Raw genomic sequence first — 22,142 nt, forward strand, 5'->3', positions numbered from 1 at the left:
ACATAAACCTTCTGGATCAACTTTGTCTTGATGTGCCTTACTCTTAAATTCATAATACCAACTTCTGGAGTAAAAACAAAGATAATCCGTCAAGTTTAAACTACCACTTACTGGAACAACTTATGCAGAATGTACACTTGGTGCCCATGCATAAAGAGAAGAATTTGCAATTTTCTATCTAGAGAATGTGGCTTTGGACAATGTAGTTTGTTAGGGAACTCTAATCTGCCCAAAATCGCTTAAGAAATAATATCACTTCCATTTGCAGTCAAAGTCACAAAACTATTATGAATGCCCTTTTTGGATGGTATGACGAAGTAGACGACTGAACCCACCCGCTTTGCTTCGAGCATTATTTGTTTGTTGAAGATTAGCCCAAACTCACCATGTCACAAGCCTAAGCAGAGTTGCCTCACTAACATAACCATCTCTATGATGGAATAAGGGCTGTAGGGTGAGCAAGACCTTCCAAGTGAAGGCTGAAGTCTTCCCCTTCCTCCCAAGGTTACAGGCTGCTTTTGGTATCTTGAAGTGTCTTTGCTATGTTTCAACTTATATATCGGAGCACGTGTTCAAAATAAAGGCAGGCCGCAATCAGCCCCCACCTCAAACCTTATGCCAACCTCCTTGGGCGTATGATAAGTTCTTTCTTTGATCACAACTAACTGACTGTTAACAAGACCTAGACAAGCTCCAATCGGCTTGGCAAATTTGCCGGGCCAAGTTACTAGCGCCTAAAAGCTAAAAGAAATGGGTGACCAAGGAAATTAATGCTTGGTGGTTGAGCGGGTTGTTTACATTTGTTTTCAAAGTTTTGTCGCTAAAGTCTTCTTGGCACCAAAAAACCGCCGGCAATAAGTCCTTCCTCTGGTGGGACTCACTGTTTTAATATGGAGTGATCACCTTCCCCACTAAGCGTTTTCTTTCTCTTGCTCCATCATTACAAATACAAAAGGATAAAACTGGAGAAGATGGAAAACAACAAAAAAGTTAAGTTTTTCTTCTTAATTTCTTTCTCTCCCATTCTCTCTCTTTCTTTGTCACACTCTTGTGGTGACCACACATAAAGAGAAGAAACTCTCTTCCTTTTCCTCTGTCCCGCACTCTTTCCTCAGATGAGCAATTACAGGACAACATCGCCCAAAAAGGAGAGCAATGAGTGCCACCATGCCCTCTTGTTTTCTTCTTAACTAATCTTTCTTGAATTTTAAATTTTTTTTAAGCAAGTCTGTAACGTGAAGTAATTGATGATAAGTACCTTTAACTTTAAGAGCCATTTGGCATCAGGAACATTGTTATAGTGTTTCATGAATATGTCCTAAAATTGGGGTAAATACTCTTCAACAAAGGTTCTACTAATCTGTTCCTTTTTTGAAACAGATTCATGTAACACACTCATGATTTTTCTAATGCCAATGGCCCCTTAAGCACCGATAAAAAGAAATTTCCAATAGAAGTTACTAAAATTGGTAAAGTTAGTCTTGTTAATGATGAGATTAATGGGACAACACAAGACGTACCTGAACCTTGGCAGTAAAACATGGTTCTCGATCATGTAACCTTTCGTCCGTCTTATCATAGTTCTTCACTACCTTTTCTTTCTTGTGCATTAGCGTATATCTACCATTGAAATTTAGAACAAAAAAACAGTGTCATTGTCTTGCATTTTTAAACCTTCGTGTGCTTTTGAATGGCAGAAAAATGACACCATACGTGGGGAGTGGGAAGGGTTCGGTATACTCAATTATCAAACGAAATCCAGTTGGTCAGATATAGTAATTAAGTTATGATTGGGTTACTAATCAGGTTGGAAAGCTCCGCAATTTTATATCTGAATTTAAATTTGAGTTTTATATGGTGACTGGGATCCTATCATGATATGACCACTTATATCTAATGTGGTTGGGGGCGGAGTCAAGATTTTTTTCAAGGGCAGGCCGGCAGTCTAACTTCTCGATCCGGGTAGGGCCAAACTAAATTCTAATACAAAAAATACATTACGCAATTAAAAAATATTATTTTTTTAATGTAAAAAAAAAAATCATTGGCTGGGGTGAGGCCATGGCCTAGGCGGCTCGTCCTTCCCTCCGCCCCTGAATGTGGTCATAAGATTTTCATCCTATGTTTTTTGTGCCTCAGATTAAATTACGGTAAAAAAAAAAATGAAGCAAACTAAAAAACAAAGACAGACTTCCTACCAGACCCCAGACTTCCTACCAAACCCACCCTGACCATTGTGCCAAACCCCTCAAGCATATGTGATAGGGGTATGTGATAGTAAGATTTGAATCTGACAGAGGTACGTGATTTGAATCTGACAGAGGTACGTGATTTGAATCTGACGGAGGTATGTGGAATCTGATTTTTCAAATATAATATTCAAATGTGAATCCACTGACAATTCAAATTTGACTTAAATGGGAATGCTTCTGCGATTATATTGCCAGATCTTTCCATGGTGTTGCCTCCCGTAAGGCTTAGTAGCTCGCGCTCGTCATCAGAAGACGAGGGGGAAAAAAAGATCTTCAGAAAAGAGAAAATTTTCCAGAAAAGCACCAGCCAAACAAAATTAATTTGAATTGCTATGCAGCATATATCCATACACTGGCAAATACAAACTACCAAGAAACTTTACTCCCCTCCCATAGGGGGCACACATCCCCAACCAATGAAAAACAGACTGAGGTTTTAGCAAACAAATAGGAGCAGCAACGTCAAACAGTGCTCCCAAAAAAGAAAGAATTGGTACTAACTATCTTCTCAAATCTTGCCTTACATACACGACCCATGACATGCTAATAATCGGAAGCCGACAACCTGATAGCGACAATCAAAACTATGCTGCCGTTTTGCCTCCAAAGACCATAACCACCAGTACCAAAATACTGCTTATATAAAAGAATTAATAACAAGAAAAGCATTCACACCATGCTTCGATGGACAAACTAAAAGAGATCAGCCCTCTTCTTTTGAATGTCTTGCTTCCACTTAGGCTGTTGATAGAATGCTTCCTTCTTCAAGCCAAATACTTTCTCGAACTCCACATCTGATAGGTAAGACTGCAATATTGGGACGAAGGTGAGTTACCCAGTTATATCAGATCGAGCTAGCTGTAACAAACCTATTTCAAAGAAAATATTGTCATGCACCCTGAAGTACTGAAACACCCATTTGACAGCGCCACCCTCATAGTTGATAGTGTCTCAAGTTCTCAACCAATAATGGCTGTGTCAACTTTTTTTCCTTTTTATATCCAAAAGGAATATGTGTAAACCACGAACTGATGAAAAATGCAACAGAACTAACCTCTCTTCTTTTATAGTCGATTCCAGTGACAGGATTACTCGACTTTGCTTTAAGACGCTCATAACTGAAAGTGCTCCCACCGCTTCCATTCTCCTCCAACACCACCACCTCTTGTTTTTCCCCCGCATCTTCACCATGGTACTCGAAAAGAGACACACTTGTTTCTGCAGTCTCTTTAGGTGCTTCTTGTTCTTCAGCTACAGAACTTGCACTGGAACTCTTGCCATCTGCAGTTTGATATTGCACCTTACGCTTAGAAATTTCAGAAGCAAATGGTTTCCACATTGGTACCTATACTTCCGTAAAAAAGAGCAATTCTTTTCTATGCATTCCATTCTGTCAAGGAACCATGGTAATTCAAAGATGGTCACTAATCTGTTCAGCTTTCATAACATTATCCACTATAGTTTCAAAACCTCCGGTAGATTGGGATATTCAAAGTATCTAACCTTATGATATTATAACTATATCTTTGCAATTTACCTTTTCAATATCATAACTCTTAATTACCTTTCTGTCCTTAAAATTTCTAGGCCAAAAGATATTCTTTTATTATGCTTTGGATTTGTTTACCTGAAAATTTCAAGAGACGTATGTGACTATATTGAGCTTATTTAACCTGACAAACGGCAAAATTTGACCAGAAATGAAAGGATACAATCCACAAAAGAAGCCAAACGCAACATCTCATTAACTAAAAAAAGCCAGTTGGACAAAGTGACACATACTTTGAATCTCATGTTCCGCAAGTGGCAGCAACAATGGTCACCAACTTATTTCCAATCTCATAGTGGACAAGTTTTTTTCCAAAACAAAAAAGCCAAAAACCAGATTCCAGCACACAAGGAAGACAAAGAAACTTAAGTGGTTACAACAATCAGGGAAGATTGACTATGTAATATGGTGACATACTTTAATAACTCTTGCTGAGATAGCATTTTTTAGTCCATCTTTTGTAGAACAAGTTCATATAATAATATCTGGAGGTTCAAACTTGCTATCATTATTCAGCCAGTCCTGGCCCCATTACTTACATAGTGCAAACTGCAAACATCTTCACATCTAAATTCTTAAGAGAAAAAAAAAATAGAAAATGAACGTTTCAAAGAGAAGAAAAAAATAACAGCTAAATTAGTTACTCTGGGAGAAAAAGAGAGAGAGAGAGAGAGCCATCAGCTACACCCAACGCAACTTGCAATTCACTGAGCTTAGGGAGCCTAACCTCGCCCATGCTCTAGAGCGCCTAGGTTCTAAAATAAAATAATGTTTTTTAGCTTTTATTTCTAATGAAAATAAGAAAAAGGAAGTATGCTTCCATATTCTCTTAGTTTTCCTTGGTTATTTTTTAACTTGTATTTCTAATGAGAATAAGAAAAAAGAAGTATGCTTTCCATATTCTCTTAGTTTTCTTTGGCTATTTATGTGTGCAAAAGGAGAGGCATGAGGAGACAACCAACCCCAAATCGTGAGATAATGTAAGGCATCAATTTTTCTCCCTTTTATATCAGTTCATAATTTTTCTTGTTTCTTCCTTTTTCGGTTTTTCCTTACATTTCATCATCCTCCTCTTCTTCTTCTTACACCTGTCTTCTTCTTGCTCTTTTCTCTTCCTCTTCTTTTGTGCTTTTCCTTTGTCTTCCTACTGCTTCCAAAGCAGCCCTAAAATTTTTTCTAGTTATGTTTGTTTTTATGGTATGATATGTCTAATGTGATATGGTGGTGTGACTTACTTGTTTTGTTTAACTCAATTAATAACATACTCTGAATTTACTTGTTGCCTTCTTCTTTTTCTGCTTTTAGATCACCACCTAGTCCCACCTAGGCTCTAGGTTCCACTCAACGCCTATGCACTGTATAGGAACTTTAACTACATGGTACATAGTCTACGCAACAAAAAAAGAAAACCAATATTTAGATTTACCAGTCTCAGAGATATCTGGTGATGAACTCCTGAACCGCGGTGGAGTAGCTTCAGATGATCCCTTCCTTTCAGCAGTAAGAACTGATGAAAGTGCTGCTACAGCAGCTGCTCTTTGAGAACCTTGTCCAGAAGAATAACTGCCACGTCTTGGAGGTGAGGTTTTGGGGCCACTAGAAGGGTTAAATGCAGAAGTTAAAGCAGCCATAGCAGAGGCTCTTTGTGTTGGGCCCCCTTGTTTGCCGTTGGATCTGTTACTGCTGTCAGACTTCTGAAAACAAGGGATACAAACTGAAAATAAGGTAACTCCTTTATGTTGAATCATCTAAAGCACGATAACAGGATACAACTGCATATTCAAAAGAAGGAATCCAGAAAAACAAAACATGACAGACTTCGCTGAATTGAGTTTCTTGTCATCTTAATTCTAATGGCAACTCAACTAATTGAGATTAAAAGAATTTTGAGTGCCTAATGAAGAAACAGCAATATTGATTCATTTTTTGAAATAAAGAGGTCATTAGAGTATTCTTGTTCAGCCTTGCATATGTTGAAGAACACCCTAGGTGAACATTTCATTATACAAATACCAACCCATGCTAAGAGTATACCAGCTCTTCAGCAGAATTTCTAAAACAAATAAATACTTTCCTCAAATCTTTGAGTCTCTTGTACCTACTTTCAGTTTCCTGTTTCACACTATAGCTTCTTTTCCTAGTTTTGCGAGTCTTGGGAAGTACACAGAAAGGGAAAAGTTACTTCTTTAGAAAACACATTATGGAGGTGCAAACACCTTTCACAACATAATGGCAATTCTGCTTTCCCCCATCCTCACTCCATATTACATGCTTCCCTAAAGCTTTTCTGGGCTACCTTTGATTTTTCTAATGTGCCTTATAAATTAGTAATTCAACTTTCTAAATTTTAAATTCTCAATTCTTTACAACAGAAAAGATTGTTATTCTAGAAAACCTGTTTGGTTTGGTTTAAACATTACAATCTTTCTCGAAAACATTAATGTAGTAAGCATGATTGGAAAAGGTAAACCTGTGGGACTAAAAGTAATTCCTAGTTTTACATTCTTTTCCATCCTTTCCCTTTTCTTTTTAAGCATGGAATTATTTCTAGCACCATCCTTTCAAGTAAAACACACCAATTTTACTAGTGTCAAGGATTTCCAATACTTAATTGGCCAAATATTTTAGGCTGGCAATGAAGATCAGAGCAAGTGCATCATAAAGATGCTATCCAGGTTCATGTCTTGGTCTATGTTACCAAAAGCATTATATGCAGCCCATGCGGCAAGTTCAGCTTAGAGCCTAGGCAAGACAAGATGCATTAATTGGTCACCCCCCCCCCCCCCACCTTTCCATGTCTAAAACTGATGGATGTAAGCCAGATTCATGTTTGTGTGTGTGTGAGAGAGAGAGAGAGAGGGGGTGGTGGAGGGAGGGGGCTGGTGGTTGTGGGGTGGTGAGAGAGAGAGAGAGAGATCCATGCATTGCATAAGGAATACGTCACATCTGATAAATAACTATTTGTTACTCACATTTAAAAAATTTGCCCAAATTAATTATGCATAATGAACGAATGCACTTTGTCACTTGTAGAAATAAGCTTATCTCAATTTTTGACCAGCTGAATGTTTTGAAATTGTTTTATTCTTTGGGGACTTGGGCAATATTTTCATCCCAAAAAAATGCAATCAATTGCTGGATCAAGTCAATTTTATTTTAAGTTATCAGCAACAATTGTGCACATGTTTCCATTCATAGTACAAAATATATTATATGTTCTAGTTAAACAAAGAAAGATATTGACCTTATTCCAATTTAATCTAATCTTTCTTCTAATTCTTTAACTGATTGATGTTTTTTTTTCTCATATTATTTTTCAGTTCCTGTTCCATGCATATTTCACCTGGGTTTTGGATTCCATTCTCATTTTAAATCTAAATCAATTCTTTATATCTCGTGCATTGAGAGTCTTGCCCTAAGTCACACGGACGCTGCAAAATGACTGCCACACCTGTGTCGACACAACTCGGGTGCGGGTGCGGACATGGGTGTGGCCCAGATTCACACCCAGCACAAGTCAACAAGAGTTGGGTGCGGCTCACCACACCTTATCATTTTCGTCCATTTTGGACACGCACCCGACTCGAGTCAGGTGTGGGCAAACCGTGTCAAGCCTATTGTTGTCCTTTTTCGATATTTTTTATTTTAACAAATTTTCACGTTAAAAAGAGGGTTTAGGGCACAATCGCGTACCCTTTTTCTCTCCTCCCATGTGCTCCTCTTTTGCATGGGTTCTGCTGGTTTCATTGAAGAATCTAGCAGAATGGAAGGTCATTTCCGGCGACTGAGGGGGTCGAACAACGGCCGTCAGCAACGTGTGATGGGTTTTCGAGTGGAGCAAAAGACTTCTCTACCCTATTTCAGTAGTATTGTCGTCTGCATCTTTCTCAACCCTATTTCCTGCAAAACAGTTGTTTTTCTATCTATCTCTGGCTTGATTCTGTCATCTGCACTTCCTCATTGCACTCTTGATTTTGTATTTCATTTTTTGTGTCACTGATTCAACTAACAACTCACAGCACTAGTGCTTCTATTTTTTTGTTTTATGCTTAAATCAGTAAATGTTCATATCTGACTGTTAGTTTTTTCACTTTCTCAGTTTTGTGTTTTGCTGCAACGACTGCTATTTCTTGCTTAGCATTTTTTTTTCATTTCTGCGGTCCGTCCTGTTTTTGTTGTTTTTTGTTTACTTGTTTAATGTTTGTTCTTTGTAAGCATGTTAATGCTTAATATGTTGCATTCATATACACAATACATTATAACTTATAAGTATGTAATATATGATATTCATATATAATTTACCCATAAAGTGTGTAGTGTAGAGTGTATAGACTATAGTGCATACTCTTAAATTTAATTTCTTAATTCTTATTGTGTATATATATTATGATAATAAATTAATAATAATAATAAATACTCTTGCCGCACCGCCGCACCTAAAGTTTTGGGGATGTGTCGGTCCGGCACCCGCACCTACCGTGCTACATCTCCTTTACACAGTTCCACTTCTATCCTCCCTTCATGTTTACCCTTTCTAATCTAGCAACATTGCCCTCTACCAATCTGAATTCTTGGTCCTTCTACTACCATGCTGATTAGGATCCTCTTTTCTATTTCCACCATCATGCTACATGTAAATGGGGTTCCCCTTCCCAATCTTGTCCTGAAATCAGGCTTTTCTCCTCTTACCCACAAAGCTGTTTTAACAGGCAGATATATTTGCAAAATGTTTAGAGAAAAGTGAAATTATTGTACACACTTCAGGGCATTGCTGTCAGTTGTCCATCGTATTATGTGGCCCAGCTCAGTGACACACAAGGTAAACCAAGCATGCCTATCAACACTAGGTCTGACCTCGTATGAACTCTTAGCTCTTTTCAGCCCATAGCCACAAATATCGTTCTCGGGTTTTTATGGGCGAAGTCTTGGTAAGTATTTTTTAGCAAAGTTGTTCTTTTAAGGGAAAACTTGGAGTTTCTAAAAAATAAAAAAATTCAAAACACTAGGTTCAAACTTCAGAATAAAATAAAAGAAAAAATAATAAGACATATAAAACATATTTTAAAACAAAAAAATCATAAAGTAATAAATAAAACAATAAAACAAGGGTTGGAAAAAATGAAAACAAAAAAAAAAGAAAAAATGACGGAATGATGATAAAATCACGATAAATCCGAATAATCATTTTTACATTTTTTTAAATATCGTCTATTTTTCCCCATTTTTTTGGCTTTTTCGTTGTCTTTTCTAATATTGTGATATTTTCAAAAATATTGCAATGTTTGTGGCTATATTTTAGCCAAAAAAAATCTCCTATTCTAGCCCCTTTTCCACAATTTCACTCAAGTATGACATAAAAGGATCCATTAGTTGAACCCATAGTCACAAATAACATTTTGGAGTTTTGAACGGCGAGATTTTTCTCAGGTATAATACGGCGAGCTTGAAAAAAATGGGAAAATACGGTAAATTTTAAAAATTTTAAAAACTAAAAATGGGAGAAAAAAAATAAGTGAGAAAATAATAACACAAACATCAAAAGATACGTAGATTTGCAACAAATAACAAACAAAAACTGAAAAAAAAAAATTGTTTGGAATTAAAAAAAATATAAAAAATGAAAAAAGTGAAAAAATGTGATTCGTTTTTTTCAAAAAACATGGTTTTTTTTAGTTTTAAACAGCATTTCATTTTCTTACGTTTTTGAAGTGTTTTTTTCGAAAATGACGCGTTTTTTGTGACTATGTTGAGCCAACTTGATTTTGAAGTTTTTTTATGCCAAATAGGTACATAAAGGCTTTTATTAGTTTATAAAATATCAGGAACAACTTGTTCAAGCACGAAAAGATCTATAAAGCTTGTTAAATTTTTCTGGAAACAGATTCAGCAGTTTCTCCTAAAATTTTGCTTGTTTAGAGATGCAATTTATACCCAAAAAAAAATTCTAACCATCAAACACAGAAACTATATCGTTTTCAAAATAATGAAAAAAGGACAGACAGAAAATTACTACAAGCAAATGAAAACATCCAAAAGCAAAACCAATAATGATAAGTGCTAAAAGTTAAAATGGCTCATCCAAAGAGATGGCATAAACAGTTAGATTACAATAACCAAAGATCATGGGACAAAAACCAGTAAAACTATTGATGGTTTGATAATTGACACTATTTTAGGCCCTCAAAACTAAATGAATGAAATAATTTTACCTCAGTGGAATGAGATGGTGTTCCAAGCAGCATCAGCAACTTCTTTTGGAATGAGTTTCCAGAAACCTGCAATATCACCTATTAGGTAGGTATAAAATGATAGCAAAATTGAAGTTGAGTTATTGAACATATATGTGCATGTGTGTGCTTTCAAGATACAGAAAAATATATATGCAAGTCTATGCTTCAATTGAGAAGGAGGATCAATTTCATCAAATAATCATGTAATAGATGAGATCAACAGGAACATGCTGTAAAAACATGAATTCCAAACTTAGAAAACCATGATCCCGGACAAGCTGCAGCCTCCACCTCTCTCTTCAACTTTTTGAATCAGAAAATAAAATGAAGAAGGAGAGGAAGATTCAATAGTAGAAATAATCATCAAAAGACAGAAGAGAGTGGACATTGTATGGCAGAAAAGCCAGATGGACCATGAAACGTTAATTCCCTGAAGAATAGTTACTCAGTGTTCTGCTTAATTCTCATCCAGCAAAATGTCTAAAAGCGTGACCAAGAAGAGAAAAACATTTTCACGTGATTAATTAATCTAAGGGACAAAATTTTCTCAAGTCAAAGTAGGACAAGAATCAATTATATACTTCAGACTAGGAGAAATAAGAACAACAAACCAGATTAATCACAGTGAGAAATAATTGTTAACAATGCCCCAAAACCTTATAGGAACAATGAACAGGTATGAATATAGCAAGAGACTGGTGGAAAAACAACTAAATTAAACTAGAACTAGCTACTGCACCAGTACCGGTCATCAGTTTACCTACACTATCAGAATGAAAATGTTCCCCCAAGACATGGGTAGTAATGCTTTGGCCAGTATATGGAAGTGAATACCATCTTGTCTAACAATAACTGCATGACTTGTGCACTGGATGAGGTAGACACTGTCTCAGCAATAATGAACCAAGCTAGTTTTTTCTCTTGCCACCTCTTTAAAACAATACCCAACAAAAACAATTTACTCAAAAGTGACAGATATTCTACAAGAAGGAGCTTCAAGAAATTAAATTGCCAAAATAAAACAAATACGAAATGCTATATCCCCAGTTAGTTTTAAATAGTGCACCCAAAAAAAAACATGTATTACCCTCTCATGTCTCAACAATTACTATGACAAATGTGCCATACTTTCATATGTCAACATGATAGAAACACTGCAAAATGCTTTAAGATGCTAATAATGTCCATAAATGTTAAATCAACCATGGAAAGCAATGAAGGAGAGATCCATACATTAGCTTTAGCAGAATCCCACACAAAGTATGTGGTAAAGAAAGATGGCTCATTCCCTTCTGTGACCTTGTAAAGAGGAACATCTGAAGGTAATCCTTCATAAGCAGCAGCTCGCTCTATATACTTCTGAAATTGTTTCCAAAAACATTAGTTACAACCCTACAATGAACAAATCACATTATGTGACAGCAATTTTCGTACCTGGCCAATTTCAAATGCCTTCTGTTTTTCTCTGGAGTCCACACACTGGCCAATCCAAACAAAGACTTCAGCATGTGTGTCAAGAATCATCGTATCCTCCGTTAATAAATCATCTTGAGAGAAGTTATAAATTTCTGAGACCTTCAATTATGAAAATAGAAATGATCAGTATAAAAATGCATAAAGGCCAAGGCCTGCTTCAAAAAAATATTTTACAGCAAAATTCTTACCTCCATTTTCCCTGAAATAAAGCCAAAAGAAAGGACATAAAAATGTCAGTCCCATATTTCAATAATTTTCACTATGCAAACAAAGATGTCAAAGTGGAAGCTACCTTTGTTCAATGAAAATGCATATAAATGTGGATCCCTCACAGTTTCTTGGGCAATTTTCTTGCTTGTGTAACTCTGTTTGCCTCCAAGAGGAAGCCAGAATGCTGATGTTTCAGTTCCCTCTTTAACATGCTTCAGAGTCACCCCCGGCTGCAAGTAGAAAGAGCCAAAAGTTAGGTTGCAATGTCACAGTAGATCAACTAGGTAGCTATCAAAAAGTGTCCAACATAAATACAAGTTAACTTTGTTGCAGAACACGCAAATTTTGATGCAAATAAAATAGTATAAGGCTGATAATATCCACAATAAACAAAAGAATATCATGATATGTCCAATGCAGCACCTGATGCACCAAAAAAAATAGAAGCTAACATTTGGAAAACATACCTTCAGGAATTCAGCAATTTGCAGCGCTAACTGTTGTTGTTCAGTAGAGCTTACATTTCCATGCCAAGTAAAAACTGAAGATCCCGATTGCAGCACAAAACAATCATTGGTACTCAAGGATGAAGCTACCTGAATAGAAATTCATGAAGCTATGAGTAAAATTAGCTACAACTTTGTCCATTGCAAGTTTGTAACTCATTACATAACCATCGCTTAGGGTACATTTTTTATGAAACCAATTGGTATTAAAACATGAACATAGGATCTAGTACTCCTTAGTCCAAAATTCAAATAGTTGTTGTTACCAACATTTAAAACAGTGAAGGTAAATATGTTCATAAGCCCAGGCTCATAGTTTTCTTATCATTGCATCTGCACTTCTCTGTAAATTATTTTGTAGGTTCAACTTCAAATAGGAGAGCTGCATGGCAAGGTTGCATTATCATATCCACAAAGTCTTGGATACATCTCGTTCGTGGATTCTTCCCTTCCTCGCCCCACCTATACCCTGCAAAAAAATGCAATTTCATCAACAAAGCAAACCATGCGTGAAGTTTCTAACAAAATTGAGGACTGTCAGTATTACTTTTTGCTATATTAATCTCATTAACATGGTTCTGAAAAATCTAAATGTATCTTCCATACAAGTATATACTTTCAATAGTTACTCTTTGATGTCTTCCAACATTGCATACTTTTAAGTTTTAACACATAAATCTAGTTCACACGGTGTGGGTGCAGGTAGGGATGCAAAAAGTGTGATGTCAATCTGAAAAAATAACATGGGCGTGGAGTATAAATGAGGTAAAATCCAGTATATTATGGAGAAAAAAACATTTGGAAATAGAATTATCAAGCACTGCTTTGGCCCCAAATGACAAAGCATAAATCTAGTTAGGTTTTGGTTCAATGTCTAAGAAGCACAATGAAGATAGAAAAATAAAAAGGAAAACAGAATGAACAAGGGGCCTAAATGAAGCAAAGCTTCAAGTAAATTTTCGATGGTTCGGTTTTCAACAAATTTGACCATGAACTCTTTGTTGTCCGCAAGGCACCCGAACCAACATGTAGGTGTGGTTGAGGGGCCTTGTCGATAACAAAGAGTCTGTGGTCAAATTTGTTGAAAAACGAATAGTCAAACATTTACTTGAAGCATTGCGTCATTTTTCCCCTTGTTCATCTTGTTTTCCTTTTTAAATTTTATCTTCATTGTGCTTCTTAATGTTGAACCTTGACCTAACTATGTTTACCTTTGTTATTGGGAGCCAAAGTTGCACTCGATAATTCTATTTTCAAATGTTTTTTTCTCCATAGTATACTGGATTTTACCTCGTTTATACTCCGCACCCACATTATTTTTTTAGGTTGATTTTCACTCTTTTTGCATTTATACCTGCACCCACACCTATATGAATTAGGTTTATGTGCCAAAAGTATGCAATGTTGGAAAACAACAAAGAGTAACTATTGAAAAAAGGCACTTGTATGGAGGATAAGTTTAGCTTTTCCAAAAATATGTTAATGAGACTAATATAGCAAAAAATAACGTTGAGTCCTCAATTTTGTTAGACACTTCCCATATGGTTTGCTTAGTTGATGAAATAGCATTTTTTCAGGGTGGGGGCGTGGGGGAGGAAAGCAATAGTCCATGAACGAGATGTATCCAGACCTTGTGGATATGATGATGCAGCCTTGCCATGCAGCTCTCCTGTTTGAAGTATTGAACCTACAAAATAATGTACAGAGAAGTGCATATGAAATGATATGAAACATAAAGGCCCAGGCTTATGAACATATTCACTTGCATTTAAATAAATGCAATATGCATAAACTTAGTTCAGTCAGACACTTCACTCAACTATTTATTTTGATGATTACATGCTTGAACTGGTGCTAGTTTGCAGATACTAGGAGGTTTATTATGGCAATTATACTTCATCCATCAACACAAACCCTTGTTTTTCTTATGAAGCATTAAAAACATATACAGCAAACGACAAAAACTAACAGACAGTATAACCGAATGTACACTGAATTTACATTTTAAAATGTTCTGAAGCATTTCCATCAATACATAAAGTATTTGTGTACCGTATCAACTTGAACTGCTTTGTTGTTATGCGCCAAGACACCAGAAATTCTTATTAGTGCAACACCATCAGCACCATAGGTTTCATCCTTCAAATTTTTATCTGCTATGAACTTTTTGTAGCCAGAGCTTAGTCCACCCTGCACAGAAGAAAGAGGAATTTGCTGTAAAGATGCCCATTTCATAAGCATCAACATCAATCTCCATTGTTCTCAAAAGGTCTTTCAATGTCTCTCTGATGAAAAATAATAAGATCCTAAGAAGTTATAAAACCAGGAAAAAAATAATTGAAGGATAATGGTGACAAGCATTTCTCTGGAAATTTTAATAAATGAAACACAATCTAAGGGTTGCCGTGAAGAATCTTCCAGGACTATGCTGATGATATCAAGTCAATATCTAAACATTCATCAGGCAATATTCTGAATATAGTGTCAAATATCATGAGCTTCTAAAAATGTCACAAAGGTGACTGTTGTTTATGAGTTGCAGGAGGAAGCACTTATGATGCAGAAAAAACTTCACCTGCAAGGAATACAACTTCATATACAGCAGAACTAAAATGTGCATGCAATTAGGAACTAAAAATAGAAGGATGAATCGCTGACTACCTTCAGGACAATCATAGGCTGAAAGAGTGCTATAAATTGTGGTGGCTCTTTTCCTTGAACAACACGGCCCTGCAGAAAGCTTGAGCATTTAACATATGGATCCCCATGAATTCTGAACCTTAACTTTTGCACAAGACCATACCTGAACAGGTCTCCCCTTCAGGGAGTTTGCCATAGTATTTGCCAATCGAATTGCAGTGGCTTGGTCATCCTACAAGCATATTCAAATGTTTGTTTCATTTATTAAATCCCAAAAAACTACAAAGAAGTGTACCTAAAAACATTCAAATTATCTTCTAAATCAGAATGACCAATAACATCTACTCAGTAACATTACATGAAAGGTTAGAAGAATCATTAAGCAAAACAAACTACATCAGTGATATATGAGGAGAAAACATTTTGATTAGAAAGTGAACTAATAGAAAGAATTCCAAATGCCATAGGATGATGCTTGCCTAGCTGAGCGCTTGGAAGGGAAGAAAAAAAGTCACTTCGTATAAATCAAAAAAATGTTTTCTTTCTCAAGTTTGATAAATTAATTAACCACATTGCGCAAGAACGAAAAATGTTGGTAGTTGGAGTGCCTGTTTATAGCATAGCCTCTAATTTGCTTAAGATAACTTATTTAGTTACATTAGAGAGAAAGGAATTTAAAGGAAAAGGACAAAACAATGCTTACCAAAATGCTATCTTTTCCAAACCAACAGCACAAAAAGTACTCCTCCTTCTTGTCACCAGGGTAGGTATAGAGAACAAGGTAACAATCCCCACTGTAAAATTTACCAATATCTTCTTTAGAAATCATGGTCTTGGCATTCCCATTTATTCTCCACACCTGAGTATAATAGAAACATCAGTTACTGAGATTGCGAAAGACAAGGACAGAGTAATTCACCGTACACAACTATGAAACTGACCAAAAATAAGTATAGCATGAAATATACAACTAAAATAAAGACAGAAGAAGACGTGAAGTCATAGGAGTGATGGAAGTGAAACCTCAATTTTTCCACCCATCGGAAGCAAAGGAGGGACTTCCTCATTTGTCGGGGCTCCCTTAGATGCACCAACACCCTGCTGCTTCAGTAATGCTAAAACATTCCATTGCAAAGTCAGCTTCAATCACGTGGTAGGTTACAATATTAACAGTGAAAACCAACTCAGCAGTTTATTCTTACCAGCTACTTTTCCTCTACTATCCTCAGCAACTGTGGTGCTCGTCCCCACTGGCCATGTTTCAAAGTTTGACCTAAATTCTTGTGGCTCAAATCCTTGAATAACCCGAATAATGCGTGTAGCCTTTGGTCGTTTTTGGCTAGAGATGAATTCCTGAACAGTTGAACAAACTTTTAAGTGGAGACTTATAACCTGGATTAGGAAATGAACACAAAGTTTGTGGAAAGAGCAAGAACAACAAACAATGACAGTAGAAGAACCTTACATCTGCAGCCAAGGTTGCAGCCTTTCTTTCTTCAAGTTGTGTCACTCGGCCTACCCAAACATATACCTCAGCTCCACAATCCAGTAGATAGCACTGGTTATTTTCAAGCATCACTTTAGACAATGCACCTTCAACAAGCTTCACCTGACCATCAGAAACACTAGAGCAAGGCAAAGATTACAATAACACTCATAGTGGCATTATTTATAAAATCACAAAAAATTACTTATTACTAGTTAAGCCTTCAACTGTTCCAGTTGAGACAGCATAATGCATGTGATGTTACAGCGCAGCATCTTAGTTAATAATAAACATTGACAAGTATTAACAACTATTTGCACATAATAGCAAACTTGTCATGAGATTTTCAGATTCCAAAAAGTATTACATTTTCAAACTATCACCTGTTTAAAAATATCATGACCTTTTACAGTGGTACTTTGCAAACATTAACAACCCCTTTTAAAATAAGGTCTGTGCTTTTCATTTCGTTCCTGCACATTTTCCATACACCAAACTTAATATATGTCAGCACTGCCTTAAAATTCTCCAAAGACAGTTCTCTAATTTGTCAAGGATTTTTCCCTGACAAACAAAATTCCATAATACAGATAAACGCCATCCCTTTATTCATTTTTGTATCAGATGCCTTGCTTTCAGGTCATACTAGGACATTTTTTGGCGGCAAATACACACATGCGAGTGGGTGTTGGAGTATTATGTACCTATACAGTTTCCCAGGAGTGGTTTCTGGAACATAGTCATCTTCAGTTATAGCTTTTCTGCTGATTGGTGCAAAACCACCAAAGAGAACCCAAAATTCACCAGAGTCCCCCTCAGCCACCAGCTTTCCATCATCTGTGATGATCATCTCAGGACAGTTAGCAATACTCTATCAAAACCAGGGGATGTCTATGTCATAGTGGGAGACAGATCTACTCACCAACAATTGCAACATCACACTTCCCTTCATGGTATTTATCCTTGAAGTATTGTATAACTTCCAAAGCCTTGGCTCGTTCTTGAATATTGGAGTTTGCACCATTGAATTGATAGATCTTATTTTCAGTGTCTAGGATAAACACATCATCATGATTTAACGAGGAACGGGCAAATGGTACCTGCAAGAAGAACCAGTTCAAGTTCTCGATTTGTTTCTCGTAAAAAAAAGTGTATATATATCCATAAATATGCAACCTATGGATTTGTTACCTGCTTTAGACGCACAACTCGCTTGCCCTTACATGTATACAATCGTGTCTCAAATTTCTCAACTTCTGGTTCCTTAAATCCAGATGCAACACCACCTTCCAATGGAATAATACAGGGTTTGAAGTATGACAAGAACTTGTCTGATTCATGACCTTGCAATTCTCTATGTTGCACAGCACGCCCTCCAAGGGCCGCATCAAGCTCAACTGTCTTGATTGCAGCAGTTCCAGCTTCATCCTAATCCAGTTTTAGGTACTGTGATAAGATAATAGCAAAAATATTTCAATCCAGTCATGACCATAAGAAGATGTATACCTGAGTTGTGTCCTTGCCAAGCCAAAAGTGGATGTCGTATAAATAACTGCCACCTTTTCCAGCAGAAGTCTGAAAAAGTTGTTTGATGAATATGAAAATGGATAAAAATAACCCACGTCTAGTAAACTCATGAACTAAGTAATTATTCATCATATTAGGTAGCATTCGTGAACTAAGCAGAAGCTGCTGGGAAAAAAGGGATGATGCGCTGAATAGACAACCAACAACTTTTCTGCTCATGTGCGTATACAATAAACAGAGATAATAACCAGTCAACAGACAGAGATAATAACCAGTCAACAGAGATGCATCATCCCATCAAGTAATGCTAATTTGAGTTACAACCATAAAAAGCACAACTAAGTTTCTCAAACTCATAATGTGCTATTAAACAAGTATCCAGTGTTCATAAACTAAGAACCTGAAGTGAAGAGGGCATACGAACCAAGTAGGTGCAAATCCATCAATACTCTGCCACTGATATAAGAAGTTTCATGAATTCAATGCTAAAGGAATGCAACGAACTAATGGATCAACCAGGTAGACTCCTAGGTGGAAAGGACTGCCAGAAAGCATCACAAAAGGCATCCACACTAAAAAGACTTGAAAATGAATGTGCTTAAGATGCAATAAGTTTGCATCTAGGCCCAGCTCACAGGCAATGAAATTTTAGCATTACATAGAAATGCATACACATTAAGAATTTAAGATACTCAAGAAGATCACGTATTTGCCTCAATTTTAGGTAATAATAAAAATAATTACCACACACCATATGAAGGACAGACCAATAAATTTTGCATGTACATTATAAAAATTAGGAACATGAGTGCACTAATATCGCTTCACAAGGAAAATCAAAGATAGGAGTTGCATGCACGACCCTGATTGCGGTCACCTACATTAAGGTCACTGTTCTGTATAGCGTATGAACACATACACACGCCCCATCACAGAATAATATGCAATAAGAGCACGAAAAGCAACAAAATGAGCAGACAAGCAGTTAAGAACAAAACCTCAAGACGTCAAGAAACAGCGAATCCATGTTTGTCCATTGAAACAAGATTTGTCAAGAAGGTATAAAATGCAAAACAGCTCCAACTCGAAGTTACCTGCAAAATGATATAAGAATCCCCTGTGTAGAACTTGCCGTATTCAGATTTAGGCAGAGGAACCGGTTGAAAGTTTTCAATTCTCCATATTTCTGTCCCGCTATAAAACGCTAAGGAACAAGCAAACCGTAGTACGGCAGCATAGAACACTTCATTTTTCAAAATGCTGCGACACTGTATTGACTTCAGAAGTAATAACAACATTATGAAAAAGGTAATAACTCATAAATGCTTAAGGATACATTCTTTGACCAACAGTCTGGAATGCAGGATCCAGGTTCTTGATAGAGCCGGCCATTGCAACGTAATGTCAACCGTCTATCGGCTTCCTCCTGGGAACTATATATATACAGATGACTACCTCCTGAAACTTCAACGGCAGACTTGTACTGCACTGCACAAAACGACCAGAAAAAGAACATCAATTCACTGACTGATGGTATGGGATTTATCGACCGACTAACGCTATCCTTCTCCAGGTCATATCTTCGCACGTATCCCAATTCATTCGACCAGAGTGGAGAGACTCAGAGAGAGAGAGAGACCCAATTACCGGCATCAGCTATAACGTGATAAACATCTACACAATGCATAACTTATAACAGTTCATCTATCATAAACTTATAACCCTTCGACAACTTAGCCACTTCATTATTTCCCAGAAAGAAAAATCAAGGTTTACATCCGTTTCATTTATCACACTGTTCACATTCGGAAAATCTTCGTTGCAATCCGACCTGTTTGAAGCCACCCATTAACTTGTGCGAGTAGGGAGGATGGTTTCTCTTTCAAACTGATATTAGCCTTCAGTTTCATTGAATCAAATAAACTTTCTCAACATTTTTTATTGGATTTTCCTAGGCAACTTTTGTGTGTCGTAGATTTCATCTCCCACTGAATAGGGAAAGAAAAGGAACGTTCTGCGCGTTAACCAAAGTCAGATTACTATGGGATAGAATTAATATCATGTTTAATCAAGGAATCAAACGGTCCACTACTAAACAAGACAGAAATCTTAACTATGAAAACATGCAAGCGCGATGAAAATGCTTTAGAGATGGACTGCAGAGTGATGCACATGCACTTCAATTTCTAGCAACCGCGACGCTGAGGCTAATGTCAGTCATTCTCACGGTTCGCTATAGAGATCTCACAGGGGGATCCACAGTTCATCCTCAAGTCTATCCGAAATTCATCTTGGGGTTTCATCAGGCAAAACAAAAAAGGTCGTGTGCCGAAATTATTAAACGACTCCCAGGATTTTCTTATTTTTGTAAAAGCATAAAAGGAGTCATGACATTGTTCCGATAAAGAGGCGATATTTATGCAAAAAACTATGCTGATATCTACTGATTGAGAAGCACGAAAGCATGGTATCAGTGGAATGATCAATCAGATTATAGCCGATTTCAATCAGTCATTCAGAAATAACGGAAGCCAAGACTGTCATGTTAGATGCTAAAATTTGCCTACCATTTATCCCTATAATGTTCTCTTGCAACAAACAACGAACCACACTCCATCAACTGCAATATCAAAATTCAACTTCGTCTCCTCTACAGTCCAAGAGTTAGTTAACCACAGAACTACTCCACACTCTCACCTAAGAAACTCACCATCATCACTATCGATCACCAACACTAAAAGGTCTTTCTTCACTACGCTGTACGCTCCCACTGCAACAGTGGTGGAAGATAAACGCCATCAAGAACCCACCAAGATCAACATGGATCACTATCACTCGGGTTCTCCCTCCACTCACCCCACCTTTTGCAACCATCGATCGATTCTAAAGCAAAGATAATCATCTGCTCGATCCAAATCTCCAGCAAATTCAAGAAACGGCCCGTCAAGGAACCCGAATGAAAAAGGAAGCTCGCCACCAACTCAATCCGCAGCCTCCACCGAGAAACAACCAACTCGAACCAGAAAGATATAAAAATAAGAGAGCATATAAAAAGTGATTCTAGAAAATCCATCGACCAAAATAACAACAGAAAAACCGGCGATGAGAAATCCCATCTAAGACCAAACCAGCAGCATAAAATCCAACTGACCGAACATTGATCGGACGATCCACTCACCAAAAACCAAAGAACTAAAAAAAATGATAGCAAAACGAAGCAAGATCGCCTTATGCAGGGGCAATCGAGAGAGAGAGAAAGAGAGAGAGAGAGAGAAACCTGATTCGATCAGCTGAGAGAGGGAGAGAGAGAGAGAAAGGGTGGAGAGTAAAGGGATCTTTATGGCGAAAAGGAAAAAGGAAAGCTTAGTTCTTATTTTTAGTCTATTGCTTTCCATGGGAGAAGGGATTTAAATTGTAATTGCTATTAAATTAACAGCGGTACCCACTTTTTTTGGAGCAACAGACAGACTGTAAAAGACAAGAAAGACGAAGAGCTATGGAAGAGAGGAAGGGCGATTCATGGGGTGAACTGTTGATCGGCCATGGTAACATATGGGAGGCGTAAAACTCAGAGGTTCGAAAAAAAAAAATGGAAAGGGAGCAGACAGAGTGCCCACCCGCCACCGCCCAGCTCAGTCGTCCACCAGGAAAAATGAAGAGTGAGGATTGACTGAACTCTAAAAGCGGCGTCACCTTTCTTGTTCCTTTTCCTTTTTTTTAATTTCATTTTTTTTCATTTTTTATAGCCAATAAAAAATTAATTTAAAAATATATGACGACAAGAACGGAAAGAGGAACCGCATGCATGATGTCTATCTTTACATTATTTTATATATATATATATATATATATATATATATATTTTTTATTTATATAGATATATAATATAAAGAAAGTGTGCGTGAATGACGAAGCTGGTAATTTAAGGTCACTCTGTTAATTTAATTCAAGCGCTCTTTTAAAACAGTGAAAAATGTATAAACGTGAAAATATTAAGCCTGGTATCAGATTGGGCTGCCGTGGGCCGGTTCGACTTGTTATCGGGTTGACCCGAGTAAGCCTGATAAGCCCATATCACGCTCCATAATGAATTCTTAAATTTTTTTATTAATTTTTATATATATTTATAGTATTTTTATTATAACTAATTATTTTTTATGTATTATTTTATTAAAAATATTTTTTAATATAATTAGGCTGGGCTCGAGCTCGAGTTTTTTGAGTCCGGCCAGGTACAAGCCCTAGTTTTAGATGTCGGGTTGAGCT

The 22,142-nt window shown here is 36.8% G+C and overlaps 1 protein-coding gene across 5 annotated transcripts; it reads right to left on the bottom strand.

Moving 5' to 3' along the window:
* Positions 1–2,540: 2,540 nt before the first annotated feature.
* On the bottom strand, positions 2,541–21,515 carry LOC116266777 (villin-3-like). Of its 5 annotated transcripts, none has more exons than XM_031648132.2 (23): positions 21,494–21,515; positions 19,213–19,364; positions 18,971–19,070; positions 17,856–17,924; positions 17,541–17,777; positions 17,272–17,449; positions 17,054–17,186; positions 16,329–16,488; positions 16,066–16,216; positions 15,887–15,978; positions 15,567–15,722; positions 15,027–15,095; positions 14,885–14,953; positions 14,276–14,413; positions 12,185–12,313; positions 11,800–11,947; positions 11,696–11,706; positions 11,466–11,606; positions 11,265–11,390; positions 10,011–10,076; positions 5,228–5,495; positions 3,307–3,533; positions 2,541–3,059 (listed from the first exon to the last, which is right to left on the bottom strand). In XM_031648132.2, the coding sequence occupies exons 2-23, from the start codon at positions 19,266–19,268 to the stop codon at positions 2,946–2,948; spliced, it is 2,838 nt and encodes a 945-aa protein (XP_031503992.1). In that variant the 5' UTR covers positions 19,269–19,364; positions 21,494–21,515; the 3' UTR covers positions 2,541–2,945. The 5 variants fall into 5 exon arrangements, with proteins under 5 accessions (XP_031503992.1, XP_031503993.1, XP_031503990.1 ...); XM_031648133.2 differs by lacking the exon at positions 21,494–21,515 and adding an exon at positions 21,154–21,429 and having other exon boundaries at positions 5,228–5,492; XM_031648130.2 differs by lacking the exon at positions 21,494–21,515 and adding an exon at positions 21,154–21,427.
* Between the last annotated feature and the right edge of the window lie 627 nt (positions 21,516–22,142).

This window comes from Nymphaea colorata, chromosome 13 (assembly GCF_008831285.2).
Source record: "Nymphaea colorata isolate Beijing-Zhang1983 chromosome 13, ASM883128v2, whole genome shotgun sequence".
Lineage (NCBI taxonomy): Eukaryota > Viridiplantae > Streptophyta > Magnoliopsida > Nymphaeales > Nymphaeaceae > Nymphaea > Nymphaea colorata.

What these genes read in the sequence shown, in the direction of transcription:
- LOC116266777 (XM_031648132.2), bottom strand. Translation starts at nt 19,268, where the DNA reads ATGGCCGGCTCTATCAAGAACCTGGATCCTGCATTCCAGACTGTTGGT. An exon ending in CTGCAACCTTGGCTGCAGAT is followed by an intron (nt 16,217 to 16,328) that starts GTAAGGTTCTTC and finishes TCAACTGTTCAG; the next exon opens with GAATTCATCTCTAGCCAAAA. An exon ending in TGAAGGGGAGACCTGTTCAG is followed by an intron (nt 14,954 to 15,026) that starts GTATGGTCTTGT and finishes AGCTTTCTGCAG; the next exon opens with GGCCGTGTTGTTCAAGGAAA.